The sequence below is a fragment of the Trachemys scripta genome, chromosome 1, assembly GCF_013100865.1.
Source record: "Trachemys scripta elegans isolate TJP31775 chromosome 1, CAS_Tse_1.0, whole genome shotgun sequence".
NCBI classification, from domain to species: domain Eukaryota; kingdom Metazoa; phylum Chordata; order Testudines; family Emydidae; genus Trachemys; species Trachemys scripta.
This window is the reverse complement of record NC_048298.1, coordinates 4,036,662-4,063,715: the sequence shown is the minus strand read 5'-3', so window position 1 is coordinate 4,063,715 and position 27,054 is coordinate 4,036,662. Positions and strand designations below refer to the sequence as shown.

Below are 27,054 nucleotides of genomic sequence, written 5' to 3'. Positions count from 1 at the left end.
AGTGTGTGACCCTGCCGGGGCTACCGGCTGAAGGGGTCCGGGGTCTGGCCCCGAGCACCGGGCGAGGGATCCGTGACCCCCCCGCCCATTTCACATCCAGAACCGAAGCTGGGAAACCAGGGGTCAGGTTTTCACAAGAGCCGGGGCTTGGCCCGCAGGGTTCTGGACCCTGCCCGGGCAGGTTCGGGCCCTTGGCCCGGGGCTCGGCTCTGTCGCGTTCCGGGCCGAGGGGTCCCCGGCCCCCGTTGCGGGCAAGACGCCCCCGTTGCCCAGCTCTGAGCGGGTCCCTTCCGCGCTGCCTCTCGCCCGGCTCCGCTCCGGGTTTTTGCTCCGGCCCCCAGAGGGTCCCGGCGCCGGCCCCCTTCCCCGCAGGGAGGTCCCGCCGCTGCATTTGCACCGAGGGGCGCACGGAGACCGGAGCGTGCCCGGCTGCTGCTCCCCCCGCCGCCGCCCCACCAGCTCCGCTCCCCCGCGGGCCGCCCCGGCTGTGCCCCCAGCGGGGACGGGCGCGGTCCCGGGCGGCTCCTGCTCCGGGCCAAGGCAGAGCCCGGCTGCGCTGCGCGGGGTGGCGCGGGGCCCCCCATCCCCGTGCGCCCTGCGCCCTGCCCCGCGCTGCCGCCTGGCTCTGCCCCGGGGGCTCCCTCCCCCCAGCGAAACGTTACAGGGCGGGACCCGATCCGGCCCGTGCCCCGGCCCCGATCCGACCGCCCTTCGCCCCGCGCTCCGTGCGCCTGGCCTCGGGCGCTCGGCCCATGGCGCGGCTGCCCCTGGCCCTTTGGCTCGGGCTGGCGGCGCTCTCCCTGCAGGCCCCGCCGGGCGGCGGGCCGGGTCCCGAGCTCCCCCCGCTGCACTACGGCGAGAACGGTGAGTGAGCCCCGCTCCGACGGCCCGGGCCGAGGGGACCCACGTGCCCTGGCCCCGCTGCCCCATGGGGCCCAGCTGGACTCCGGCTTCCCCTGCTGGAGCGGGTTGCTGGACTTGCCTGGAGGGGTCTCAGTTTGGGGAGTGGGTCGGGGCTGGCCTTGGTGGCACCTAGGGGGGTTCCCTGCTGGAGGGCCTGGCGCTGGCTCTGGACGGGGGTGAGCCACTGCTGGGCTCAGTGCGTTTCCCTGGGGCGCTAGGCAGCACTTTGGGCCTAGTCACGTTTCTTCTTCCCCTTGGGGTCAGGCTGGTCCCCTGCATTCCCACCCGCTCCACGGGGTGATTGGGCAGGGAGAGCGTGACATGAACCGTGGCCGAGAGCCCCAGGCCGGGCGCCCTGTCCTGGGCTTTCCCAGGTGATGATTCACTCCAGAGGGCCTGCCGGCTGGGACCCTGGCATTCGGGTGCCCCCGGTGACGTGTGGCTGAGAACGCCAGTGCCGCTGGCCTCCTACGCCCCTCCCGGGGCCATCTCCAGATGTTCCTACCTCTGGGATCTCACCAGATGTGGGGACACTAAAGACCCGAGGGCCAAACCCAGCCGTGGTGGGAGCAATAGCGTTGGTGTCGCTGACACCAGGGCCCGGCTGGCCCGTTCCCTGGGGCGAGGGGGTTGCTCTGTGTCCTGACCGAGGAGCCGTGCAATGTGCCGGCTGCTAGCCCGCGCCTAGCCCGCTGGGGAGAGTTGCTGACTCAGCGCGATCCATAGCTCTGGCTGTTGGGGACCAGAGTCCAACCCCCAGTTCCCAGGATTGGGGCCAGTCCCCCCCCAAGGGGTCCTGCTCCTCTTCTGGGCCCAGCCACGCGGCCTCACCACCTCCGAGTCTGGGCCTCCCTCCCCCCTGCGAGCTCGGCCCAGCGAGTCCCACAGGCCAGGCGGGCTCATTAGTCACCACGGAGGCCTCGGGTCAGCACAGGGAGAGGCAGGTCAGAGCATCGCCCAGGCTGGTCAGGCCAGCGCCAGTCACAGACCTCGGCTCTCTCTGGCCTCCCAGTCTCTTCCTGGAGCCATCGCTGTCCTGTCCTGGGCACGGCTCAGTCCTTTGCTCTGCAGGCCAGGCCACGCTGAGCTCACAGCCCTTCAGTCCCACCCTCACCCCCCCCCGCCTTGAGTCAATTAACAAATCTTGCCCTGGCCCTCTGGCCCCCTTGTTGATCTGGGTCAGTTTCAGCCAGTTCCGATCTTAACGACTCTTCATTCCACCCCCACAGGGAGGTGACCCCTCCCATCCCCCACATCCTGCCCTGCGACCAAACGTAGCCTTTTTCCCACACTGGGGAACCACACGACGTATAAGGGGAAACTGAGGCACACGCAGGCAGCATAAAAATATTCCAGAAAACTCCCCCTGTGTCACGTCTCTTCCAACCGGAGCAGGGTCACTTTAACCAGTGACCTGGGGAAGTCGAACCCTACCGGTGAACCCAGCGTCTCTCCCGGGCCTTTGGGAGCTGGTCTGCCGGGTACTGCCAGGGGTCTCACTCAGTCAAACTGACGCTTCCCAGTGCACGGTTCCTGGCCCCCACGAGGGCTGGCCTGTTCCATATCACATGAGGAGCTTCCTTGTGGCCCTCCCCTCCCAGACCTTTTGGGTTTGAAATGGGGCTGGGATCCTGCTACTGCCCCATCCCCATTGTATGCGGGGGAGCGAGGAGTGCCATGAACCCACCTTCCTCCGGGCCGCCACCCCACCAATGTCTCCCCATTAACCTTCCGCTCCCTCTGGGGATCAGATGGGTCTGAGCCCAGGCGAGTTCAAGAGGACGTGGGTACCGGTACCGGGAGTGGGAGCCCGTCTGTCCCCACCCTCTGTGCCCCCGAGGCTGGGTGCCTGCTTCCCTCCAAAGGATCTGCCCTGGCTGGACAGCCCCTCTGCCCACGCAAACCCTGCACCATCCAGCTTGGGGCAGCCTGCCCGCTGATACCCTGATTCCCTACAAGAGTTGCACCTCCAGTCCTGGCGATCCCTCGGTGGGGGGTCTGCTGGGCCGGCTGCTCCCCCCACTCTTGGTTTCCCCGAGTCCCACTCCTGGGACCCCTCCGCTGGTTCCCAGTCCCAGCCCCAGCGTGGGGTGCCTGGCACTGCCTAGGGAAGGCAGAGCGAGACAGGGCGAGAAACTGGGGGGTTCTCCAAGAGCCTGTATGAAGTTGGGGTGTGGCCCCCACCCTGTGGTGCCGTGACATGCCCCCAAAACACGGGAGACGCGCCCCCTGCTGGCTTGTACGCTCTGGCAGAACCAGGAGTGTTGCGTGCAGGAGAACTCCCCCACCCCCCCAGCCATGAAATGTGAGGGAGGGGCTGGGGCTAGCACAGGTGTTGCAGTGCCCCCTACAGACGGGCTGCAGAGCAGCGCCCATCAGGGCTTGTTGGCGCTGGTAACCGCTCAGGGTGGGGTGCGGGCGTCATATGTGTCACAGCCCCTCCCCTCTGGGGTGTGGTCTCAGCCCGCTCGGGAGCTGGGAGGGTGCCAAGGGGGAGCCCCACAGGAAACCGAAATGAGGGGGGCTGACAGATGGGGAATCCTCCCCCAGCTCCGTCCTGGCGGGTGTGGGTCAGTGGGTGGAGGGAGCGGGCAGAGCCCCCAACCCAGCGTGTCCGGGAATGCTGACGGCCTGCTGATGGAGCCGCGCCGGCACCGGCAGCCAGCCGTCCTATCACCCAGGGTTTGGGGTACAGCCAGCGGGGCTGCAGCTTCCCGCTCACAGAGCCTGAGCTCCACACGCTGCCAGAGCAGGATGGAGCCGCCCGGAGCTGGCGATTGCTCCCTGCCCCTGTTGGGCCGCGTGGCGGAGGGGAGCTGGTGATAGCCGTCTGGGGTGTGCGGGCGGTGAGGCCCCGGTGCTGGGCACCTCGTGTGGCTGACGCTGTCGCTGGCTCGGCTCTGGCCGGGCGGAGGCAACTGGGACAGAGCTGGGGAGAGGGCTGTGACGGGTTAGGTCACAGAGACCCCCTTGGGACTGCCACCTGGTGTGCCGAGACTACCTCTGAGCCCGTTTTCCCTGCCAGCTTGGGACTGCAGGACCCTGCCTTGTTGAGCCAGACACGCTAGCCTGCTGCAACACAGACCCAGGTCTGAACCACGTCCCCACAAAGCTGCAGACTTAACTGAAAATGGCTTAGCAAGTGCTCCTGTCTCCAACACCCAGACACCCAGTTCCCAATGGGGTCCAAACCCCAAATAAATCCGTTTTACTCTGTATAAAACTTATACAGGGTAAACTCATAAATTGTCCGCCCTCTATAACACTGCTAGAGAGATGCACAGCTGTTTGCTCCCCCAGGTATTAATCACTTACTCTGGGTTAATTAATCATCAAAAATGATTTTATTAAGCATAAAAAGTAGTGGTTCCAAGTAATAACAGACAGAACAAAGTAAATTACCAAACAGAATAAAACAAAACACGCAAATCTAAGCCTAATACATTAAGAAACTGATTACAGATAAATCTCACCCTCAGAGATGTTCCAATGAGCTTCTTTCACAGACCGACTCCTTCCTAGTCTGGGCCCAATCCTTTCCCCTGGTACAGCCCTTGTTCCAGCTCAGGTGGTAGCTAGGGGATTTCTCATGACTGTAGCCCCCTTTGTTCTGTTCCACCCCCTTATATACCTTTGGCACAAGGCGGGAATCTTTCATCTCTTTGGGTCCCCACCTCTCCTTCTAAATGGAAAAGCACCAGATTTAAGATGGATTCCAGTACCAGGTGACATGGTCACATGTCCTGCGAGACTCTAAGCCTCCATTCTTCCTGGCCTGACTCACAGGAAGGCTTGCAAGTAAACAGAGCCATTGTCCTGGTTGATGGGAGCCACCAAGATTCCAAACCACCATTAATGGCCCACACTTTGCATAATTACAATAGGCCCTCGGAGTTATATTTCATATTCCTAGTTTCAGATACTAGAGTGATACATTCATACAAATAGGATGATCACACTCAGTAGATTATCAGCTTTGTAATGATCCCTTACAAGAGACCTTTTGCATGGAGCATATTCCAGTAACATTATATTCACACTCATTAGCATATTTTCATAACACCGTATGGAGTGCACCGTCACAGGGGCCATGTGGCTAGCATGGCTGGGCAGCATGGGGGCTGCAGGCCGGGGGCCCAGGCCGAGAGAGGTTGGGATGCGGGGGCCCCCAGTACGAGGACAGAAGACCAGGCCTGGTGCCTGGGGGTTGCACTCAAGAGGGACTCAGGCTGCCTGTAGCCGTTCCCCGGTCTCTAGAGCTGCAGGGCTGACAGGAGGAGATGGGAATCCTGCTGCTGGTGCCCTGGGGCCTGGATCCCACGGGGCTGGGAGTGGGGGATCCCCGGGCACAGACCCTGCTGGGCTGGGGGGCGGAGTAAATCCCAGTGAGATCCAAGGCCTCTCTCTCTCCGCCTCTCCTCCCAGTGCCCTCCAGGCAGCCCTCCCATTCCCTCTGCCCCCCTCCACCTTCCTCAGCTGGGCTCCCACGCACAAGGCTCCTGCAGGCCGCATGTGAACACAGCCCCTGGCTGGGCCGTGGGCCAGTGCCTGGCGCGCCATCCCCAGCACAGCTGCACAGAGCTGTCAGGGACAGCCGGGGAGAATCCTCAGGCGACCCCCCAGCCCAGCGGGGGCTGAGCTGGGGCCCCAGTATCCAGCCCCGCACTGGAGTGAGGGGATGGGGGGGGGGGCTCTTCCTTCCTTTTTCTTCTGCCTCTCGGCTCCCACTGGGTCGCCGTGCACAGGGCCAGCGGCCCATGGCTGGCTGGGGGCATGAGGGTCCCCAGCTCCCCTTTGCTCAGGGTCGGCTCCAGGCCCCTTGGGATTTGGCATCAGTCCGGCCAGGGACTCAGCATGAAAGTGGGGACCGAGGGCTCCCGCCTGGGCCGACAGCTCTGCAGACGGAGGGGGAGCGGCGGCTGACGAGAAAGCGGGGGCTGGGGAGATCCACATTGCTAACCCCCTCCCACCCCACTTGCTTCACAGTCATTGACCTGCTGGAGGCACTGAACGTCACCCGTTCCGTCCGGGGCGTCAGCAGGGCCGCGGGCCCCGAGCCGGGCGTGCCGGCCTGGAAGTTCCGCCAGCGGGTGCCCCACCTGACGCTGCCCTGGGACTACGCTGTCTACCTGCTGGCCAGCACGCAGGGCGCCCTGGGCTTCCACTTCGTGGCCAGGCAGAGCCGGGGCTCGGCGGGCACCCTCATCTCCCTGGTGTCTCCAGCTGCCGCCGCGCGGGACGGGCGCCCGCTGCTGCAGCTGGCATCCAGCGCCCGCGCCAACCAGCTGCGTCTGGACTACCGCGCCGAGTCCAGCATGGAGCCCGCCTCACTGCTCTTCCCCGGAGGCAGCCCCTTTGCCCGGGGCCGCTGGGCCCGGCTGGCCGTCGACCTGCAGCCCCACCGCCTGGCGCTCTTCGTGGACTGCCGCCCGGCCGTGCTCCTGGAGCGGGGCGGCCCGCGGGACACGCTCAGCCTGCTGCTACCCCTCGACCTCCAGATCACCTTCGCCAGCCTGCCCGGGGACGCAGCCAGCAAGTTTCTGGTGAGCCCTGCGCCCGCAGGGAGCCGCCCCTGCCTGCCCCGGCTCCGGCACCCAGGCTGCCCTCCGTGGGGCTCTGCCAGTGTCCTCCCCGAGCTAGGGCCTGGCAGCAGCGGGAGGGTCCCCCGCACTGCCTTCTGCCCCCTAAGCTCAGAACTGTCTCCCTCTCCAGTTCTGCCGGTGCCTCTCAGTGCCTACCCGCAGCCCCGTGCCATCTCAGCCCTGAGCTGTCCCCATACACAGCTCTGCCGGTGCCCCTCAGTGCCTACCCGCAGCCCCGTGCCATCCCAGCCCTGGGCTGTCCCCATACACAGCTCTGCTGGTGCCCCTCAGTGCCTACCCACAGCCCCGTGCCATCCCAGCCCTGGGCTGTCCCCATACACAGCTCTGCTGGTGCCCCTCAGTGCCTACCCGCAGCCCCGTGCCATCCCAGCCCTGGGCTCCCCCCCCATGCCAACCCAGCTCAGGCACCCCCCATACACAGCTCTGCCGGTTCCCCTCAGTCCTGCCACCCCAGGCCTGGGCACCCCACCCACCAATCCAGACCCTCACGCACACCCCGGTTTCATGGGCGCTGTGACATTTGGCAGGGGGCAGCACCTGTTCTCTCTCGCCCCTGGTGCTGGCGGGTGATCCGGAGCCTGACGGGCTTGGCTCTCACTGCAGGGTTATTGGCAGACGGCTGAGATCTCCCCCAGTGGGTTCCCACGCCGGCCGTGGCACTGCGAGAACCTGGCAGGTAGGAGCCGGCCGAGGCCGCTGGGCTGGGCTGTGGGGTGCAACTCCAGGGCTGGGTGGGGCCCCACGGGGGAGAGAGCTGCATACATCAGCATTGCCCCTGCTTAGCAGAGTGCAGGACACCGCAGAATCCTGCCTCCCCCCGGGAGCGCTTGGCAGATCTTGGGGTGACACGTGAGGAAGCTGAGAACGGGGGCGCGATTAGGGCGAGGAAGGGGGCTTGCCTCTAGGCTGGGATAGAGCCGGGCAACCCAGGCTGTCCTCTCTGGGGATCTGGGGTCGGCTGGTCACCGGGGCTGGGGCCTGGCAAGGCGTCTAGCCAGCCCTGGCCATGTGATGGCCCCCCAGCCCTTCCCCAGGGGCTGCTCCGGGCCCTTGGACCCCCCCCCAACCACTAAGACCCTCTTCCTTCCCAGACCTGGGGATAGAACCCAGGAGTCCTGGTTCCCAGCCCCCTGCTCTAACCACTGGAGCCCACTCCCGTCCCAGAGCTGGGGATAGAACCCAGGAGTCCTGTCTCCCAGCCCCCACTACTCTAACCACTAGAGCCCACTCCCCTCCCAGAGCTGGGATAGATCCAGGTCTCTGTTCTCAGCGGCGTGGCTGCAATCACTCCTGTCCCTGTCCCCCGGCCCGTCCTTCCCCCACCAACTGCCCTCCCTTGCCTCCTCTCTCCTCCCTCCCCGCCCCCGCGCATCTCTCCCTGCTGGCCTCAATTCCAGCCCTGGCAGCCGTAACAACGGCTGCCCCCGCGGCTGCCCCCGGCCTCATCTGCTAACGAGCTGGGCCCTGGGCAGCCTCCAGCGCTAATTGCTGGGGCCAGCTCCACTCCACTGCCCCCACTGAGGCCAGGGGGATGGGCCCTCAGCTGCGCCGGGTGCAGTCTCCCGGCCACTGCATGTGGGTTAACCCCCCCCCCGGGCGCGCCCCGCCCGCCCCCCCCCCCCGGGCACTCAGTCTGGGATGGATCCGGGCGCCCAGCCATAGAGGCCGGCCAGAGCCCAGTCCCCTGGAGCCTGGGCCGGAGGACAAGGAGGAGCTGAGGATGGGGGGCGGGGAGTGGAGAGTTCAGGGTCTGGCTGGATGTGGGACAGATGGGCAGGGCCCAGCTCTGAACGCTGCCCACGTGCTCCTGTCCCCGGGCCAGGCGGCCGCGTACTGCTCCAGCTGCCCCTCCGCACCAAGGCCAGGCGCTGGGGAACCCTGGGCAGCCCCCCATCCTCCCCTGCCCAGCCCCCCATCCTCCCCTGCCCATCTGATCTAGAGCACGTTCCCCTCCCCCGTCTGAGCCCAGCCTGGAACCATCTGCCAGCCGCTTACCATGGCTGGTGCCAGTACAGGGCTGGCCAACAGGCTGCCCTTGGCACTGGCTGCTGGGCAAGGGGGAATCAGCTGTTGGCTATGCTCTGGGTGCGGGGCCCATCCTCGGCTGGCGGGCGCTGGGTGCAGGGTGGGATTTGGGCCCTCGGGAGATGGGCGTGTGTGTGCATAACATGTGTGAGCTGAGCATGGATGGGGTGTATCGGGGGGAGGGGCCCACATGTGGCAGCCCCCACCACTCCCGCAGCATGGAGGTGATGTGGGCTCGGCGGCTGAGGTCTCTGGGGGAGGTCTCTGTATTGTCACCCGGCCTGTCCCCGCTGCAGTCACCAAAGGCCCCGTGGATGTTGCCCACCCTAGCCCGGGCCTTGCCCAGTCTCCTGGCGGGTACAGGTGCAGGTCCCTGGCTCCCAAGCAGCAGGCCTCCTTTGGAAGGGGAATCCCCACTAACTCCTAGCAGTCTAGAGCCCATGACACGCATCAGGGCAGCTCTGCATCCATCCAGCAGAGGGCTGTGCTGTGCACCAGCCATCTAACTGGTGCCCTGGTGGCTGCGGGGAACCGGCTTTGAGATATTTGGGGGGCGGCGGGTAGGAGAGGGGTTCCCCAGGGGAGCAGCGAGGGCTGGGGCACATGGAGCCCCCATTTATCCTTTCCCTCCTCCCCACAACTCTGGGTACGTCCTGGGTCCCAGAGTCCTGGAGTCATTGGGCCCCAGAGCAGGTGCGGAGGGAGCGCAGTGCCAGGCCATCAGTGGAGCTGGGGCAGAAGTGGCACCAGTTGGGGGGTGGTTCACAGAGTTCCCTGGGACCCAGGCTTCCACCCAGCAAACCCCTTGTATCCGGCCCCCGGGCAGCCATGGGCTTCCATGGGGACGGGCGAGCCAGGCCAGGTGGGGGGTGGCGGGATTGGACCCAACTCCCCCGTTCATGCCCTCCCTGCGGTGCCTTGCAGACCCCTTCCCCGTGCCGTACACCCTGGCGGAGGAGGGGGACCTGGCCAAGCCCCCCTTTGATCAAGGATCCCCCCTGGCCCCGGAGCCGCCAGCCCTCGCCGACATCCGCAACTACCAGCAGCAGCCCGGCGAGCCTGAATTCCCGCCCCCGGGCGCCCTGGAAGAGAGGGTGCAGCAGCTGGAGGAACTGGTGGATGGATTCGGGGCCATGCTGGACATGGTCAAAGCGCAGGTAGGACCCGGGGGCGAGGCCCAGCGGGAGGAAAAGCTCCAGGGAAAAAGCGTTCTGGAGAGCGGGCAGCTCCTCCGAGACGATAGGAGAGGTGCCGCTGCAGACTGCCCCAGGTGAAGGAGCCGGGCAGGAGAGCTGACGGGTTACACGCACGCTTGGCTTCAGTAAGGCAGTCAATGTGAGCGGATACTTCACACGGGTCATAGCACACGCCGCCAAGCAAGGCCCAGGGTGAAGCATGTCTAGACAAGTGAGCTGTGTTCAAGTTGGCAGGGCCTGATGAAATTCACCCCTAGATGCTTAAGGAACCAGCCGAAGCAATCCCAGAACCGCTAGCGATGAGCTTTGAGACCTGGCCAGCGGGTGAGGGCCTGGGGGCTGGAGAGAGGAAAACGTGGCACCTGTCCTGAGAAAGGGAAACGAACAGGACCTGGGGAATTAGAGACCCAGCAGCCTGACTTTGGTACCTGGATGCTAGGGAAGAATTGGCTTGTGAGCACCTAGATGAGTGGTTCTCAAACGTTTGTACTGGTGACCTCTTTCCCATAGGAAGCCTCAGAGGACGACCCCCCCTTATACATTAAAAACACTTTTAAATATATTTATCAGCAGTATAAATGCTGGAGGCAAAGCAGGGTTTGGGGGGGAGGCTGACAGCTCGCGACCCCCCATGTAATAACCTCACGACCCGCTGAGGGGTCCCGACCCCCAGTTTGAGAACCACTGACCTCGGGGATCCAGGAACAGCCAGCGGGGTTTGCCTGGAACAAAGCAACCTTCTTGCCTTCTTGGATGGGTTACTGGCCGACGGGTGGGGGGGCGGAGCTGTAGATGGGATGTAGCTTGTCCCATGTGACATTCCCTAGAGAAATGGGGTCGAGATGAAAGTGCTATAAGATGGCGTGAAACTCATTGAAAGCCTGAGCTGGGATAGAACCCAGGAATCCTCCCCCTCCCCACCCACTAGACCCCACTGCCTTCCCAGAGCTGGGATAGAACCCAGGAGTCCTGGCTCCCAGGACACACACCCCCAACTGCCCACTAGCCCCCCAGCCTGCGCTCCCGGCTCGCCCGCTGTCTCCTGCAGAGCTCGGAGCTGCTGGCCCGCGTGAAGTCCCTGGAGAGCTGCGAGTGCCGGAGGCCGGCGTGCGTGTGGGAGGGGACGCAGCGCGAGGACGGAGCCACCTGGGACAAGGACAACTGCACCACCTGCATCTGCCTGCAGGGGGAGGTGCGGTGCTCGGCGCGCCAGGACCGCCCCCAGTGCCTAGGTGAGCAGGGAAGGTGGGCGCGGGGCTGCGCAGGGCAGGTCACATGGGGAGGAAGGGGCGGGGCTTCCCAGGGCGGGTTACACAGGGAGGAAGGGGCGGGGCTGCCTGGGGCGGGTCACACGGGGAGGAAGGGGCTGCCCGTGGGAGCCAGCTGAGGTCACTCAATCAGGGTGAACTGCAAACAAAACGGGGCAAACAAACCCCAAATGCTGGTGGGGTTTTAGATTTACCTGCACAAAACAGCTCCTGTAGTACCTCACTGGTTACTCAGAGTCCAAACAACACAGTTCCCTTAAAGTACCCAGCCTCAGGCCTCCGTCCAGACACACCTGTCAGATACGATGATGATTACTGAAAATCTTATTTCATCATATAAAAAAAAAAGTTCTTCCAATCCCAAAGGATCAGCCAAATACCCAGGTTCAATTATAACTTAGATCTTACCCAAAATACACACTTAGAGCCAATTCTTATTAACGAAACTAAAATTTATTAAAAAAGAAAAGAGAGAGAGTGTTGGTTAAAAGATCAATATACAGACAGACTTGAATTCAATTCTTGAGGTTCAGATACATAGCAGAGGTGAGCTTGTAGTTGCCAAAAGTCCTTTTAGAAATAGTCCCTAGGTTATAGTCCAATGTCCATATTCAGGGTGACTGCAGTCAGTGACTGGGGATCTCAATTCTTGTGGCTTAAGATTTCCCCCTCTTGAAACCCAAAGCAGATCTGAGACGAAGCAGAATCATGTCCCAGGGTTCTTATACATTTCCAGCAGCCTTTCGGCCTGCGAAAACAATAGGCTTAATTCTCCTTCCAAACATCCCGGCAATTAGCACAGGGTAATTTGTCCAGTAACCAGTTCAGATCCAGGTTACCACAACCTTCCAAGAGACACATGAACAATAATACTGTTTCACTCAAATATCATCATAAATGTTAATATTCCTTTTTCGATCTTTGAATCAAAGCTATAGCAATAGACAAGACTTGTTTGCTGACATCACAAGCCCTGAGCAAACATCTCCCCTTCTACCGCTAACACTGCAGGCTGCATTTCAAAGCTCTGCTCGTTTATGTTTAGGGGAGGGATAGCTCAGTGGTTTGAGCATTGGCCTGCTAAACCCAGGGTTATGAGCTCAATCCTTGAGGGGGCCACTTAGGGATCTGGGGCAAAATCAGTACTTGGTCCTGCTAGTGAAGGCAGGGGGCTGGACTTGATGACTTTTCGGGGTCCCTTCCAGTTCTAGGAGATGGGATATCTCCATACATTAGAAACAGATCTTCCTAACCAGTCTTTAAAATTCGGCCATGGGTCAGGTCAGTCTGGGAGTTAATTAACTCTTTTTGGCCCTGTCACCTTTCAGTGAGATATTATATTACACTCATAACGTCACAGCAGGGAGGAAGGGGCAGGTCGCACGGGGAGGAGGGCGCAGGGCTGCCCAGCGCCCCCCACTGAGCCCCTGCCAAGCGTCCCCCGCCGAGCCTCCTCCCCCAGCCCCCGCCCCGCTCCCCCCAGCACAGCGCCCCCTGCCAAGCCCCTGGCTCCCTGCAGGCCCGGGGGGGGGTGTCTGTGTCACCCGCCCGCTCTCCTGTGCCCAGGCTGTGAGTATGACGGGCAGCGGTACCAGGACAGAGACGTCTTCCTGGCGCCATCCAATTCCTGCATGAACTGCTCCTGCTTGGTGAGACCCTGCGCTCCAGGGAGGACAGAGGAAGGGGGGCCAGGGCAGGGGTCACAAGGGCTATGGGTCAAGCCTGAGGGGCACCAGCAGAGCTGGGTGAGGGGAGCCTGGGGCAGGGCTAATAGGGGGCTGCGGGTTGGGAATGAGGGGCACCGGCAGAGCTGGGGTCCTCAGGGTTGGGCCCCCCCCCCCAGCTCCAGAACAGCCCCTCGGAGGGGCCCCTCAGTGGGCCAGGCCCCCAGGGGTCCCGCCCTCCCGCCAGGGTGGCCATGCAGCCTCGCCACCCCATATCCTGATCCTCCAGGGCTACAGCCAGGCCCCAGTGACCTCCGGGATTGGGCCCTGTGTCTCTGGCATCCTTAGCCCCCAAGAGAGTCCCAGAGGGCCAGGATCCCCCCAGGGGACGGGATCGGGATGGGACCCCCCAGGGGACGGGGTGGGGCTGGATCCCCCCAGGGGATGGGATCGGGGTGGGGCAGGATCCCCCAAGGAGTTGGGATCGGGATGGGACACCCCCAGGGGACGGGGTGGGGCGGGACACCCCCAGGGGATGGGATTGGGATGGGACCCCCCCCGGGGACGGGGTGGGGTGGGGTGGGGTCGGGACACCGGCTGTGTCTCTCCTGCCCAGGACGGGAACGTCCAGTGCTTCCGACTCATCTGCCCGCAGCTCCACTGCGCCACCCAGGAGGAGGTGCCCGGGGCTTGCTGCCCCCGCTGCCAGGGTGAGCTGGTGCCCCTCACTCCTGACCCGCAGCCCCTGCTATTCCAGCCCTGGACTCCCCCCCCACCCTGCGGGTGCCCCTCACTCCCAACCCGCAGCCCCCCTGCTAGCCCTGTCCTGGGCTCCCCCCTCCCCACCCCACCCTGCTGGTGCCCCTCATTCCTGACCCGCAGCCCCCCTGCTATCCCCATCCTGGGCTCCCGCGCGCAGCTCCGCCGGTGCCCCTCACTCCCGACTTGCAGCCCCGCTCTCCCTGCCCCCACTTGCCGCGGTCTGGGCTCAGCGATGGCCGGGGGCCCCGGGTGATGCCAGTTCTCTCCCGCCCAGGCTGTGTGGATGGAGCCGCCCGGCGGGAGCACGGTGAGGAGTGGGCGCCGCGTGCAGACCCCTGCCAGAGCTGCCGGTGCTTGGTAAGGCCACGCCCCCCCGTGTTGCTGGGCAGGGCCTGGGGGCCCCCATCCCCACTGGCCCCAGGCCTGAGGCGCCCCCCCGCTCCTCAGGGCAGCACTCGATCCCGAAGCTCCTCCCCCAGCCTGGCACAGGCTCCGCCCCTCCCATTATTTGGCTGGACCCTTTCCAGGGGGCCCTGGGTCTGTCTGGGGGTCTGGGTGGGGCGGGAATGCCCCGGGTTGGGAGCGGCTGCCCCGCAAGTGGCCCCCGGAAGCCCTGACCCCCCCCTTGCCCCGCACAGGATGGCCGCGCCGTGTGCAGGAAGAGGCAATGTGCCAGGCTGTGCCGCCACCCTGCCAGCCCCCGGCCGGGCACCTGCTGCCCCGTCTGCGACGGTGAGTGAAGGGAGGGGCTCCTCATGGGGGGCAGGGCTGTGCTCCCTGGGGCCGTGGGGGCGGTGCAGGGTTGATGGGGAAGTGGGTCTGTCCCACGGGGCCATTGGGGGGCTGCCCCTCTCCCATTGCTGGATGGCTCCCTGGGGTGAGGGCCCTGGAGCCGCTGGTCCTGTTGGGCCCAGGCCAGGTAATGCCAGAGCCAGTGCTCCCCTCCCAGCCCTGGGGGCCCCTGAGGGGTGCGGGCTCCGTGGTCCCTGCGTGGGGGCCTGGCTGGTGCCAAGCGGGGCGGGGGGGTGAGGTGGGCACTGGGCTGAGGCCCAGCAAACGTGCTGCGTGCCCTGGCCGCGGGGCCAGTGCCCTGAGGAGGGGGACGGTGTTGGGCTGGGGATGGGACTGTCCCCGAGGGGGGGGGGGGGGGGACTAGTGACTGGGGGGGCACCCTCATGCTGCATCACTCTCTCTCCCTGCAGGCTGCTCGCTGGATGGCCGGGAGTTTGCCAGCGGGGAGCCGGTGCCCAGCGGGGAGCCCTGCACCCAGTGCGCCTGCTTGGTGAGTGCGCGGGCCGGGGGCGCCTGGCACTGCCTGTCTGCACAGCAGAGGGGCTGGGGAGGGGGTGGGGGTGCCCCAGCAGGGGGGGGGGAGGGCCTGGGCTGGCAGGGGCTCCCGGGGGGCAGGGGTGGGGGGGGGCAAAGCAGCATGTGGGGCTGGGCCCTGGGGCCCCCCCGGACGGGGGGGGGGGTCAGACTGGGGCAGCGTCTGGTAAAGTGGGGGGCACATGTGTCGTGCAGAGCGGGAACGTGTTGTGCAAACCCACTGGCTGCCCGGCTGCCCCCTGCTCGGAGCCCGTCCGGAGACCTGGCGAGTGCTGCCCACGGTGAGTGGGGCTGGGGGAGGGGCGCTGCCCGCGGTGAGTGGGGCTGGGGGAGGGGCGCTGCCTGCAGGTGAGTGGGGCTGGGGGAGGGGCTCTGCCCTTGGTGAGTGGGGCCGGGGGAGGGGCGCTGCCCGCGGTGAGTGGGGCCGGGGGAGGGGCGCTGCCTGCGGGTGACTGGGGCTGAGGGAGGGGCGCTGCCCGCCATGAGTGGGGCTGGGGGGCTGGTAAGGGGGAACACTGCCTGGAGTGAATGGGGGGCTGGGGGCAGTAGCCAGGTGAGGGGAGGGCTGGGCAGTCCAGGGGGTGCTGTTTGCAGTGGGGGCTGGGGGGCGCCTGTGGCACTGTCACGGTGCCAGGGCCGGGGCGCCCAAGCTCCTCTGCCACCGCCTGCCTCACCCTAGGTGCCAGGACTGCCTCTACGACGCCCAGCCCGTCCCGCACGGCGCCGTCTTCACCCCCCCGCAGGAGCCCTGCCTCCACTGCCGCTGCCAGGTGAGCCGGGCACAGGGCAGGCGCCCCCAGGAGCCCTCTCCATGGGCCACCCCCGGCCCTGCGAAGCCTGGGCCAGCTCCTGTCCCCACAGGCCACGGTGCCCTGGGACGGCACAGCCCCTCCCCAAGGCTGCGGGGGGGGCCGGGACACTGGCTGCGGGGGGGGCCGGGGCCCGGGGGGGGGGGGGGGGGGGGCGGGACACTGGCTGGGGGTGGGGGCACTGGCTGCGGGGGGAGGAGGGGCCCACTGGCTGCAGGGGGCGGGCACTGGCTGCGGGGGGGCCTGGTGGCTGGGCATGGGGCCATGGCACGCTGGCGGAGGCTCTGTGCCAGGGGGCAGGAGCGGGGGCCTCTTGCCAACGCCTGGCTGAGCTCTGGCCCCTGCCCGCAGGCCGGGGAGGTGTCGTGTGAGCGCCTGGAGCAGAGCTGCCCGCCCACACCCTGCAGTCACCCGGGCACCGCCCAGGGCCAGTGCTGCCCGGCCTGCCACAGTGAGTAGCTGGTGGGGCGGGGGAGGGCGGAGGGGGTGTGACGATGCGGTTCTGGCGGGACCCAGGTGAGAGTGCCAACTCGGGACAAATTGCTTAAACAAGGCAGTTATAGCCCAAGCCTGGGGTTTTTCCACCTCTAAGGCAAACCAAACCAGCCAGACTAAGAGGACTTCGGTCTCACCCCACTGGCTAACCACAAGTCTCACAAGCAATCTCCTTAGACACTCCAGTTTCCCAGTATTACCACCAGTGCCACTCGTTATGGGGACAAATGGTTATGAAAACCAATACCCCAGTAAAAGAAAAAAGGTTCTCCCGATCCCAAAGGACCAAGCCCCAGACCCAGGTCAATGTACAAATCAGATCTTACCCACAAATCACGCTGCTGCCAATCCTTCAGAATCTAAAATCTAAAGGTTTATTCATAAAAGGGAAAAGATAGAGATGAGAGTTAGGATTGGTTAAATGGAATCAATTCCATACAGTAATGGCAAAGTTCTTGGTTCAGGCTTGTAGCAGCGATGGAATAAACTGCAGGTTCAAATCAAGTCTCTGGAATACATCCCCCGCTGGGATGGGTCCTCAGTCCTTTGTTCAAAGCTTCAGCTTGTAGCAAAGTCCCTCCAGAGGTATGAAGCAGGATTGAAGACAAGATGGAGATGAGGCATCAGCCTTATATAGTCTTTTCCAGGTGTAAGAACACCTCTTTGTTCTTACTGTGGAAAATTACAGCAAAATGGAGTCTGGAGTCACATGGGCCAGTCCCTGCAAACTTTGCTGAGTCTGAAGGCATATTTGCCTTCTCTCAATGAGTCCATTGTATAGCTGATGGTCCTTAATGGGCCATCAAGCAGGCTAGGCAGAGCTAATCCCAGCTTGTCTGGGATGTCACCCAGCATAGCATAAATTTGCCGTACAGACAGTATAGAGCCAACATTCATAACTTCAACTACATCACTGATACACACATATAGACAGCATAATCATAACCAGTTACCCATAACCTGGTCTTAGACACCCCATTTGACCCCCTTTATACAAGATTTGGTGCCACTACAGGACCTTGTTTGCAACAATGATCTATATGGTCCCAGGTTATGTCAATAACGTTACAGGGGGAAGGGCCAGCAAGGGGCCTCTGGAGCCGCTGGCATCAGAGAGAGACCCTGGCCCTGGCAGCAGGGCATAGGGGGGAAGGGGTCCCCAGGGCTTCCCGCAGAGCCAGTTCCTCCCCCATCCCCCGGCGCGGGGCCCAAGAACCCCCCAGGTTACGGGTTGAGCCAGCCTCCAGCGGGGCCTGAGGGGGTTGGGGGAGGGCCCACATCGGGGGCCACGCCTGGCGAGGGGAGCTGTGTGCCCCTCTGTGTCTGGCCCAGGTGTCCCAGCCCCTGCCCTCTGGGCATCCCTCCTGCTGGCGCTTCCCTGTGCCCCTCCTGCCCGGCTGCCCTGGGAGGGGGGCCACGGGGCCCAGCCCATCCAAACCCCGGGGGTCTGAGGGCACTGGGGTCTCTAAGCTGTTGGGGGGGCTCTGAGGAGCTGGGGGCTCTGAGGGGGCAGGAGGGTCTCTGGGGGGGGCGGGGAATCGGAGGGGGGGGGGTGTTTGGGGGTGCTGGAGTCTCTGAGCAGGGGGTGAAGGCAAAGGAGGCCCTCTGAGGGCTCTGGGGTATCAGAGCTGGGGGGGAGCTCTGGGGTCTCTGAGCTGGCCTGGGGATCTCCGGGGGTTCGGCTGGGGCTGGCAGGCTGCCCCCCGTGCGGGGCTGTTCACCCGTCTCTCTCCGTGGGCAGCGTGTGAGTACAAGGGGCACCCGTACCGGCACGGAGAGACCTTCACGCCCCCGGGCCACGGGCCCTGCGTGCGGTGCACCTGCTCGGTGAGTGAACCAGGGGACTACTGGGATGGTGGGTTGGAGGGGGCTCACCTCCACGTAACCAGCCCCTCCTGGTGCCAGGGGGTGCCCAGCCACGCGGGCACAGAGAGCAGGGGATGTGGGTCACTGACACCAAGCTAGGGCAGAGGGGTGCTGGGCTAGGGGAGGGCGGCTCTGGGGCTGAGGGGGGCATGGGCAGCCCTGGGGCAGGGGCAGACCCGCCGAGGGCGCCATGGCTGGGCTGTGTGGGGACACTGGCACGCCCGGGTCTGTGCCCGCGCACTGCTGACCCTGGCTCTCTCATGCAGGCTGGGCACGTGCAGTGCCAGGAAGAGGGGTGCCCCCCCGTGCCCTGCGCCCAGCCCATCCGGGACCCCCAACGCTGCTGCCCCATCTGCAAAGGTTGAGTAACGCCCGGTTCTGGGCCAGCCCCGGCCTGCCCCCTGCGTGGGCCAGGGGACATCGCCGAGGCAGTGCGCTGGGTGCTGCCAGCCCACGGGCATTGCCTGGGCTCGCCAGCCCTGGGGCAGCCCCCGGCTGTTGCACCTCTGGGCCTGTTGGGGAAGTCTCCTCGCTCCCCGAGAGCAGGTCCCGGGGGGGCAGGGGGCCAGGAGTGCAGGGCCCGGGGGGTGGGGGAAAGCTGGGAGCGCAGGACCTGGGGGGCGGGACCATAGGGCAGGGCCCTGTGGGGGCCGGTAGCACAGGGCCCTGGGGGGTGGGGCAGGAGGGCAGGGCCCATGGGTGCAGGAGCACAGGGCCGTGGTGGAGGCCTGGGAGGGCCGGGAGAAGCTGGGGGGGCTGAGACTGGAAGGGCTGGGGGGGGAGGAGGAGCCAGGGAGGGGTGAGCCGGCTGGGTCCCTGGGGGCTGCGGCAGGGAGGCCCCCCCTCACGGCCTGTGTCTCCCAGTGTGCGTGCTGGCTGGGGAGGAGATCGAGGAGGGGGCGCAGTGGGAGCCGGACGGGGACCCCTGCACCACCTGTACCTGCCTCGCCGGAGAGCCCGTCTGCGGGGCCCCACCGTGCCCGCCCATCGCCTGCCAGCACCCCGCCCGGCTGAGCGGTGAGTGCCCCCCAACTGACCCTTGCTCCCCTGCTCCCCCCACCAAACCTCCCGGCTCCCGTCCGGCTGAGCAGTGAGTGCCCCTCCCCCCACTGCCTCCTGCTACCCACCCACTCCTTGTAGAGTGCCCCTGCCCCCCATTGCCCTACCCGCACTGTCCCATCCTTCACTGCCCCCTACTCCACCCAGCTCAATGGTGGGTGCCCACCTGGCCCCACCCCCTCAGTTCTCTGGTCCCCCCCAACGCAGAGGTGGCTGCTCAGTGCCCGGTACAGTCCATGCCCCCCCTGCCCTGGCTCCGCACCCCTGAGCTCTGGGGGTCTGGTGGCACTGGGCCCATGGCAGACACTGGGTGCTGTGGGTCCAGCCAGTGGGGGCAGCCCGTAGAGCCGGCCAGGTAGTGGCTGGGAGCAACCCCTCAGCACCTCCTGCTGGCCCAGCCCCCGCCTGCCCTGGGACCAGGCCATGGGGCGGGTGGGATCGGGGCACCCCACTGTGCTAACCCGCCTGTCTCTCCTCGGCCAGGGGACTGCTGCCCGACCTGTGCCCAGTGCGCCTACCACCAGCACGTCTACGCCAACGGGCAGACCTTCGCCGACCCACACAGCCCTTGCCAGCGCTGCCAGTGCACGGTGAGGGGGCTGGCCCCGGAGCAGCCCCTCCCCGCTGGCCGCAAGCACAGACCCCCCCAGTGCCAGGCTGCAGCCCCATGCCCCCATGCTCCCCCGAAGGGTACCTGTGCCTAGGGTACGGAGCCCAGCACGGGGCCGGAGCTAATGGGGGGGTCTGAGCCATGCTCAGCTGGGGGCCCCACAGGGTGGGTCGGGGGAGGCTGGTAGCGCAGGCCCTGGGGGGATCCAGGGTTGGGAGCAGAGTGGGGGGGGCCCTGCGGGGTGGGTCGGGGGAGGCAGGGAGCACGGCCCCGGGGGTATCCGGGGTCAGGGGCAGAGTAGGGTGGGGGTGTGTCTGGAGGCCCCGCAGGGTGGAGCGGGGGAGGCTGGGAGCGCAGGCCCTGGGGGGATCTGGGGTCGGGGGCAGAGCGGGGGGGGGGGGGGGGGGCCCCCGGGGGCCGGCGGGGGGGGGCTGGGGGAGGCTCTCGGGAGCTGCCATGACCTGGCCCCCTGCCCACAGGCCGGGACCGTGCAGTGCTCGCCCGTCGCCTGCCCCCTGCCCAGCTGCCCCCGCCCGGAGAGGCAGCCCGGCCAGTGCTGCCCCACGTGTCCGGGTGAGTGGGCCGCTGAGGGGCTGGGCGCTCCTGGGTTCCCTACCCAGCTCTGCTGGTGAGACCCAGCCCCAAACGGGGAGATGGCGCTGAGCTCCCCCCACACGCCCCCAGAGAGTCTGGTTCCCCAGGGGACTCCCCTGCCTCTTGCAGAGGCAGCGAGTGGCCACCAGAGGCACTGTGACCCCAGGGCACTGCCGTAGTGCAAAGGTGCGGGGCTGGGGGGAGGGGCACGGGGCCGGTGGCCCCCTCGGAGCTCCCTGGGGGGCACGGGAGGCACCAGCACCTCTGAGGGGGCTGCAAACGGTGGGGGGGGGCTGGGGTGAGGGAGCCAACCCTGGGGGGCTGGGTCTGAGGCCCCATCACACCGAGCAGCTGCCTGATCCCAGCCAGAGGGGCAGGATGGGAGGGGGCAGGGCAAGGCTGGGAGGCAGGACAGGGTGAGGGTCGTTGGTTGCTGACGTCTGCCCCCCCCCAGGCTGCAGTGTGGAGGGGGCCGCGGTGGCGACGGGCGAGCAGTTCCCCAGCCCGCGGGACCCCTGCCAGCTGTGCATCTGCACCGACGGGGTCGTCAGCTGCTCCTCCCGCGACTGCCCTGGTGCCCTGTGCGCCCGCCCCCTGCCAGGCTCCTGCTGCCAGAACAACTGCAACGGTGAGGGGGTCCCGCACCCCGACCCCTTGCCCGCGGGGGCCACGGGCCAGTTCCTCCCCCACCCCGATCCCCTGCCCGCGGGGGCCACGGGCCAGTCCCCACCCCGATCCCCTGCCCGCGGGGGCTACTGGGCCATCCCCCCCACCCCGAGCACGGGGGACCCCACCAGGCCAGTTTCTCCAGCCCCAGTGGACATGGCTCTGCCTGGGCAGGGGGCAGATCGGGCGCTGCTCCACTGGGCACAGACCCACTGGACGGAGTCTGGGCTGGCACCTCAGGGGCCCTCGCTCTCCGCCCCATCCTCCCAGCATGCATTGCAGATGCGGGGTGCCCCCCGTTAACTTCCCGGGTCCCCACTCGCTCTGCCCTAGGCTGCAGCTACGGGGGGAAGGAGTACCCCAACGGCGCCGAGTTCCCACACCCCACGGACCACTGCAAGCAATGCCACTGCCTCGTAAGTGCCTGGGGGCAAGCGGGGGGCCCCGCCCGAGGACGGCTCACGGTGACCCACCGGACACCTGGGTCCCAGCCCGGCCTCTGCTGCTGCCTTGCTGGGGGAAGCTGGGCCGGTCGCTTCTCATTAGCCTGCGGCATGGGGACCGATCGGGCAGCCAGCACCCCGGCCGGGCCCTCTCCCCGTGTTACAAGTGGGGAAACTGAGGCACGGAGCAGGCAAGCATGGCAGAGCTGAGAATAGAACCCAGGTGTCCTGGTCTCCAGTCCAGTGGCTGATCCACGGCCCCCGAGGGAGGGGCCCATTTAACCCCATCCCTGCCACACTGGGGGCCGAGGTGTCGCAGCGGATGGTGGTTTTCACACTGTGCTGAGCAGGCAGGGGGTGCGGGGTGGTGTTGAGGGCTGAGCTGGTGGGCGGAGGCTCAGTGCTGGGGGCACAGTCTGGGGCAGGGGGCACGGGATGAGTGGGCTGCTGTGCTGGGGCACGGTGTGGGGAGGGGGATGGAAGGCAGGACTCCTGGGTTCTCTCCCTGGTGGTGCCTGGCTGGCTCTGACCTGCATCTCTCCCCTGCAGAACGGCAATGTTCAGTGTCTGTCACGGCGCTGCCCCCCCCTGCTCTGCGCGGAGCCCATCCTGGTGCCCGGCGGGTGCTGCCCCCAGTGCCCAGGTAGGCAGGAGCCCGATCGCTGCTGTTTCCTACTCTCCGGGGGAGTGGTCTGGGGGAGGTCATGGCCCCTTCGCAGCAGCCCCCATCTGTCTGGGGGAGGAGGGGCTGGGAAGTTCTGAGGGGCTGTTCGCTGGCAGGGCCGAGCTGAGCCTGGCCCATCTGGGCTCCTGGGAGGTGCCCCCCAGCACTGAGCCCACTGGCTAAACTTTCTGCTGCCTTGAAACCAGCCCCCACCATGGCCAAGGTCAGAGAGCCCATCCCTGTGGCCTCCCGCCTGCCCAGCTCTGAGCTCTGCTGGTGCCCCTCACTCCCGACCCACAGCCCACTGCTACCCCAGCCCTGGGCTCCCCACCCCGATGCCCCTCACTCCCGACCCACAGCCCCCTGTGACCCCAGCCCCGGCCCCCACCCCTGGTGCCCGACCCAAACTCCCGTGTAACGATGCTGCCTCTGGCGGGACACTACTGAGAGTATCAATTTAGGACAAATTGCTCAGAGCAGGGCAGACACAGCCCAAGGCTGGGGTTTCTATGCACACCAAGGCAAACCAAACCAGCCAACCAGAGAGGACTTCGGTCTCACCCCACTGGCTAACCACAAGTCACATAAACAATTCCCTTAGACACTCCAGTTTCCCAGGATCTCCACCAGTGCCACTTGTTATGGGGATGAATGCTTATGAAAACCAATACCCCAGTAAAAGAAAAAAAAGGTTGTCCTGATCCCAAAGGACCAAGCCGCACACCCAGGTCAATATACAGATCAGATCTTACCCATAAATCACGCCGTTGCCAATCCTTTAGAATGTAAAATCTAAAGGCTTATTCATAAAACGAAAGAAATACAGATGAGAGCTAGAATTGGTTAAATGGAATCAATTCCATCCAGTAATGGCAAAGTTCTTGGTTCAGGTTTGTAGCAGTGATGGAATAAACGGCCGGTTCAAATCAAGTCTCTGGAACACCCACAGCTGCGATGGGTCAGTCAGTCAATTGTTCAGAGCTTCAGTTTGTAGCACAGTCCCTCCAGAGGTAAGAAGAAGGATTGAAGACAAGATGAAGGAGCTGCAGCAGTTTTTTATAGTCTCTTGTCATGTGGCCTCTCTTTCTTTGGGTAGGTCTATACTTACCCCCGGGTCCGGCGGCAGGCAATCGATCCCGGATCGATCCCGGAAGTGCTCGCCGTCGACGCCAGTACTCCTGCTCGGTGAGAGGAGTACGCGGAGTCGACGGGGGAGCCTGCCTGCCGCGTCTAGACCCACGGTAAGTTCGAACTAAGGTACTTCGACTTCAGCTACGTTATTCACGTAGCTGAAGTTGCGTATCTTAGTTCGAAGTGGGGGGTTAGTGTGGACCAGCCCTTTGTTCCCTAGACATTCATCCAACACATGGCAAGAAAAAACCTCAGAGTTCTGTCCATAGGCAGGTCCCTGCATACTTTGCTGAGTGACAAGAGGTATCTGCCTTCTCTCAATGGGGCAGTTGTATAGCTGATGGTCCTTAATGGGTCATCAAGCAGGCTAGGCAGTGCTGGGGCCAAACTGTCTGGGGCGTCACCCAGAAGCACAGCAGAAGTTTGCCATACAGACAGTATAGAGCCAATATTCATAACTTCAACTGCAAAAATGATACACACATATAGACAGCACAATCATAACCAGCAACCCATAACCCAGTCATAGACACCTCATTTGACCCCCTTTATACAAGATTTGGTGCCACTACAGGACCTTGGTTGCAACAATGATCTCTACGGTCCCAGTTCATATTAATAACGTCACACCCCAGTGCTCCTCACTCCCAATGCGCAGCCCCTGCTGTCCCAGCCCTGGGCCATGAGTTGGACTGAGACTTGGGGATTCCCTTCCCTCCTGCCCTGGGCTGCACCTGTGGGTGTCGGGCGCTCTATCCCCGGCACCCCCCCAACCGCCCCTTTCTCCTCCCAGAGCCCCCGGCTGGCTGCCTCTACGCGGGCGTCTCCTACCAGCACACGCAGCGATTCTACGACCCCTCGGACTCCTGCCGCCACTGCATCTGTGCCAACGGGACCGTCACCTGCCAGCGCCAGCCTTGTGCCCCCGTTCTCTGCACCCACCCCCTGCGGCAGGACTGCTGCCGCTCCTGTGATGGTACCCCCTGAGCCCCCCCACGGGGCCCCCTCAGGCCACACTGGGCCCCCCAGTCCCGCTGGGGCCCCCATGGGCTTCCCTGGGCCCCCTGGATCCCCCGAGGCTCCCGCTGACCCCCCCCCCGGTCTCTGCGCCCACCCCCTGCGGCGGGACTGCTGCCGCTCCTGCGACTGTACCCCCCCTGAGGCCCCCGCTAGGCCCCCTGAACCCCCTGCTGGGCTCCCCGAGTCCCCTGCAGCCCCACGATCTGCTCCCCCCTGCAGCAGGACAGCTGCCTCCTACAACAGGAACACCTCCCGACGGCCCCTGCCCCACGTCTCTGCTCCTGCCCCGCTCTCGTGCCCAGTGCCATCGCCCGCTCTGCCCCCAGGCTGCCTGTACCAGGGGAAGGAGCTGCCCAACGGGGAGCAGTTCCCGGACCCCGCGGAGCCGTGCCGTGTCTGCACCTGCTGGGAGGGCAGCGTCTCCTGCCAGCCCAGGGCCTGCCCGCTGCTCCAGTGCCCCTTTCCTGCCCGGGGGCCGTGCTGCCAGGTCTGCGAAGGTGGGTTGGGCGTGGGGCGTGGGTGGAGGTCAGGCTGGGCTAGCCCAGGGGGGTGCTGGGCTCCACCAGCCGGAGTGCCAGGGCTGGGGGGTGGGTCAGCCCCTGGGGGAGGTGTCTTGGGCTCTCACCCCCCAGCAGCGCCTGGCACTGGGCTCACTCTATCCGGCCCCCAACAGGCTGCGAGTACCTGGGCGAGGGTTACCTCGATGGCCAGGAGTTCCCTGACCCCCAGGATGCCTGCGGCCGCTGCGCCTGCCTCCGCGGCTTCGTCACCTGCACCAAGACGCCCTGCGACCCGCCAGGCTGTCGCCACCCCACCAGTCCCCCCGGCAAGTGCTGCCCCGTGTGCCAGGGTGAGTGGGGCTCGGGGGAGAGCGGGCACTGCATGGCAAGGCCACTCTCTGCCACCACCTGGCACGGCTGGGGAACCTCAGTCCATGTTAAAGTGAAGGGGTACAGCCAGCGCCCCCCAGCCCCACTGGTGCCCCACACCCCTGACCAGCTCTGGGCAGAACCATGGGGCAGGGTGGAGACAATCGATGGCTCCAGCGTTTCCGTTCCTCACGGGCATCGCAGGCAGGCCTGGGCCGGGTACTGGGCTGGGCTGGTTCGGCCATTCCCAGTGACATGGCAGGCGCCGGGGAGGAGAGGGGAGGGTGGCCCAGTGGTTAGGGCGCTCGCATGGGTGGAGGAGGCGGGTTTTACTCCTGCCCTGCTGCCGATGCTTTGCTTGACCCTGGGCAGGTTCTGGGCCTCAACCTCCAGCCTGGCCATCGCGATGCCAGCCCGGCGGCCCCGGCCCCGGCCTGGCCCCACCAAGCGGAGCCTGAGGCAACGCCGGCCCCGGCCTGGCCCCACCGAGCGGAGCCTGAGGCGACGCCGGCCCCGGCCCCGGCCTGGCCCAACCGAGCGGAGCCTGAGGCGACGCCGGCTCTGGCCTGGCCCCCCCGAGCGGAGCCTGAGGCGACGCCAGCCCCGGCCTGGCCCCCCCGAGCGGAGCCTGAGGCGACGCCGGCTCTGGCCTGGCCCCGGAGCTGAGCTTGAGGTGACGCCGGCTCCGGCCTGGCCCCCCGAGCGGAGCCTGAGGTGACGCCAGCCCCGGCCTGGCCCCCTGAGCGGAGCCTGAGGCGAGAGCAGGCACAGGCTGGGTCTGGGGGCGTTGCTGGCTCTACGGCGGGAAGGTGCTGGGCCTGGGCGCAGGTTCGGGGCCACATCTCCCAAGTGCTGGGGGGGCTTGTGATTGGCGGGTGTGTGTGTGGGGGGGACCTGGGATGTGGGGGTCACGGTTTGGGGGGCTGGTTCTCCCCCACCCTCAATGTCTTTCCTCCCCTCCGGTGCCAGGCTGCCACTTCCAGGGTCAGGACCTCGCGGATGGAGAAACCTTCCCGGCCCCCGGCGGGCGCTGCGAGCAGTGTCGCTGCCTGGTACGTGGCAGGCCCTGTGGGGAGAGGGCCGGGCACAGCCCCAGGGGGTGCAGGGAGCCTTGCACAGGGCTTGTGCCGGGGGGATGGAGCCCGAGGGGAGCGGGGGCACTAGGGAGGGGGCTCAGCATGGCTGGGGACCTGCCCCCCTCACCGCCGTGCCTTGCCCTGCCCTCTTGCAGCAGGGAGAGGTGTCCTGCGGGCCCCTGTCCTGCCCTGGGGTGAAGTGCCCCCACCCGGCCGTGGGCCCCTGCAACTGCCCCGTGTGTGACGGCTGCAGCTTCCACGGGCGAGCGTGCAGCAACGGAGAGCGCTTCCCCGACCCCTATGACGCCTGCCGCCTCTGCTCCTGCCTGGTGAGTGCCCCGTGTCCACCCCCGAAATGCAGCCAGCTCTGGGGAGGGTCCGAGCAGCAAACAACGCCACACGGTGCTGGGGATGGGGGCACAGTCCTGGCGCCAACTGCCTCTGCCGGGGATGCTGGACTCACCCCGGGGCCTGGCCCAGGACAGTGGGCCGGTAATAGCCACAGATGGGCAGGGCCTTGGGCTCAGCTAAAGGCAGTTTCTCCAACAGCACAGTGCCCACTAGTGCCACCCTGGGGCCAGCACTGAGTGCCAGGAGAGGTGCCCCTGCAGAGCTAGCCCCTCCCTGCATGTTTCCCAGCGCTGGCCTGGCCCTGCCTCTGGGCACCACGGGGGCTTGAGGTCCCAGGGACGGGCTGCTGGCTCGGGGGGGACGTTTGGTCCCTTGCCTGCCAGGCTGGGAGCCCAGCTAGCTGTGATGCCAGCGGCTCTTGCCCCGCAGGATGGCAGCGTGACGTGTGTGCCCGCGCCGTGCTCCCCCGCCCCCTGCCGGAACCCTGTCACCCTGCCCGGCCAGTGCTGCCCCCAGTGCTCCGGCACCTGCCACTACCAGGGCCACCTTTACGAGAGCGGGACCACCTTCCGCCCCCCGGCGGGGGACCCCTGCTCCACCTGCACCTGCCTGGTGAGTGAGCCAGCCCGCAGCGCCCGCCTGCTCCACCCCGAG

General features: G+C 65.8%; 1 protein-coding gene across 4 annotated transcripts; it reads left to right on the top strand.

Annotated features, from left to right (window-relative positions):
* The first annotated feature begins 405 nt into the window (after window positions 1-405).
* KCP (kielin cysteine rich BMP regulator) lies at window positions 406-26,373 on the top strand. Of its 4 annotated transcripts, none has more exons than XM_034763677.1 (26): window positions 406-864; window positions 5,890-6,446; window positions 7,110-7,182; window positions 9,456-9,688; window positions 10,776-10,959; window positions 12,562-12,644; window positions 13,276-13,369; window positions 13,696-13,778; window positions 14,060-14,153; window positions 14,624-14,703; window positions 14,943-15,028; window positions 15,427-15,517; window positions 15,908-16,007; window positions 17,793-17,878; window positions 18,184-18,277; window positions 18,782-18,934; window positions 19,460-19,566; window positions 20,066-20,159; window positions 20,635-20,808; window positions 21,180-21,262; window positions 21,839-21,932; window positions 23,878-24,060; window positions 24,431-24,591; window positions 24,778-24,930; window positions 25,943-26,025; window positions 26,205-26,373. In XM_034763677.1, exons 1-26 carry the CDS (start codon window positions 753-755, stop codon window positions 26,245-26,247), a joined length of 3,378 nt encoding a protein of 1,125 aa, XP_034619568.1. In that variant the 5' UTR covers window positions 406-752; the 3' UTR covers window positions 26,248-26,373. The 4 variants fall into 4 exon arrangements, with proteins under 4 accessions (XP_034619568.1, XP_034619558.1, XP_034619586.1 ...); XM_034763667.1 differs by having other exon boundaries at window positions 24,778-24,954; XM_034763685.1 differs by lacking the exon at window positions 20,066-20,159 and having other exon boundaries at window positions 408-864; window positions 24,431-24,601; window positions 24,778-24,954.
* Window positions 26,374-27,054: the final 681 nt, after the last annotated feature.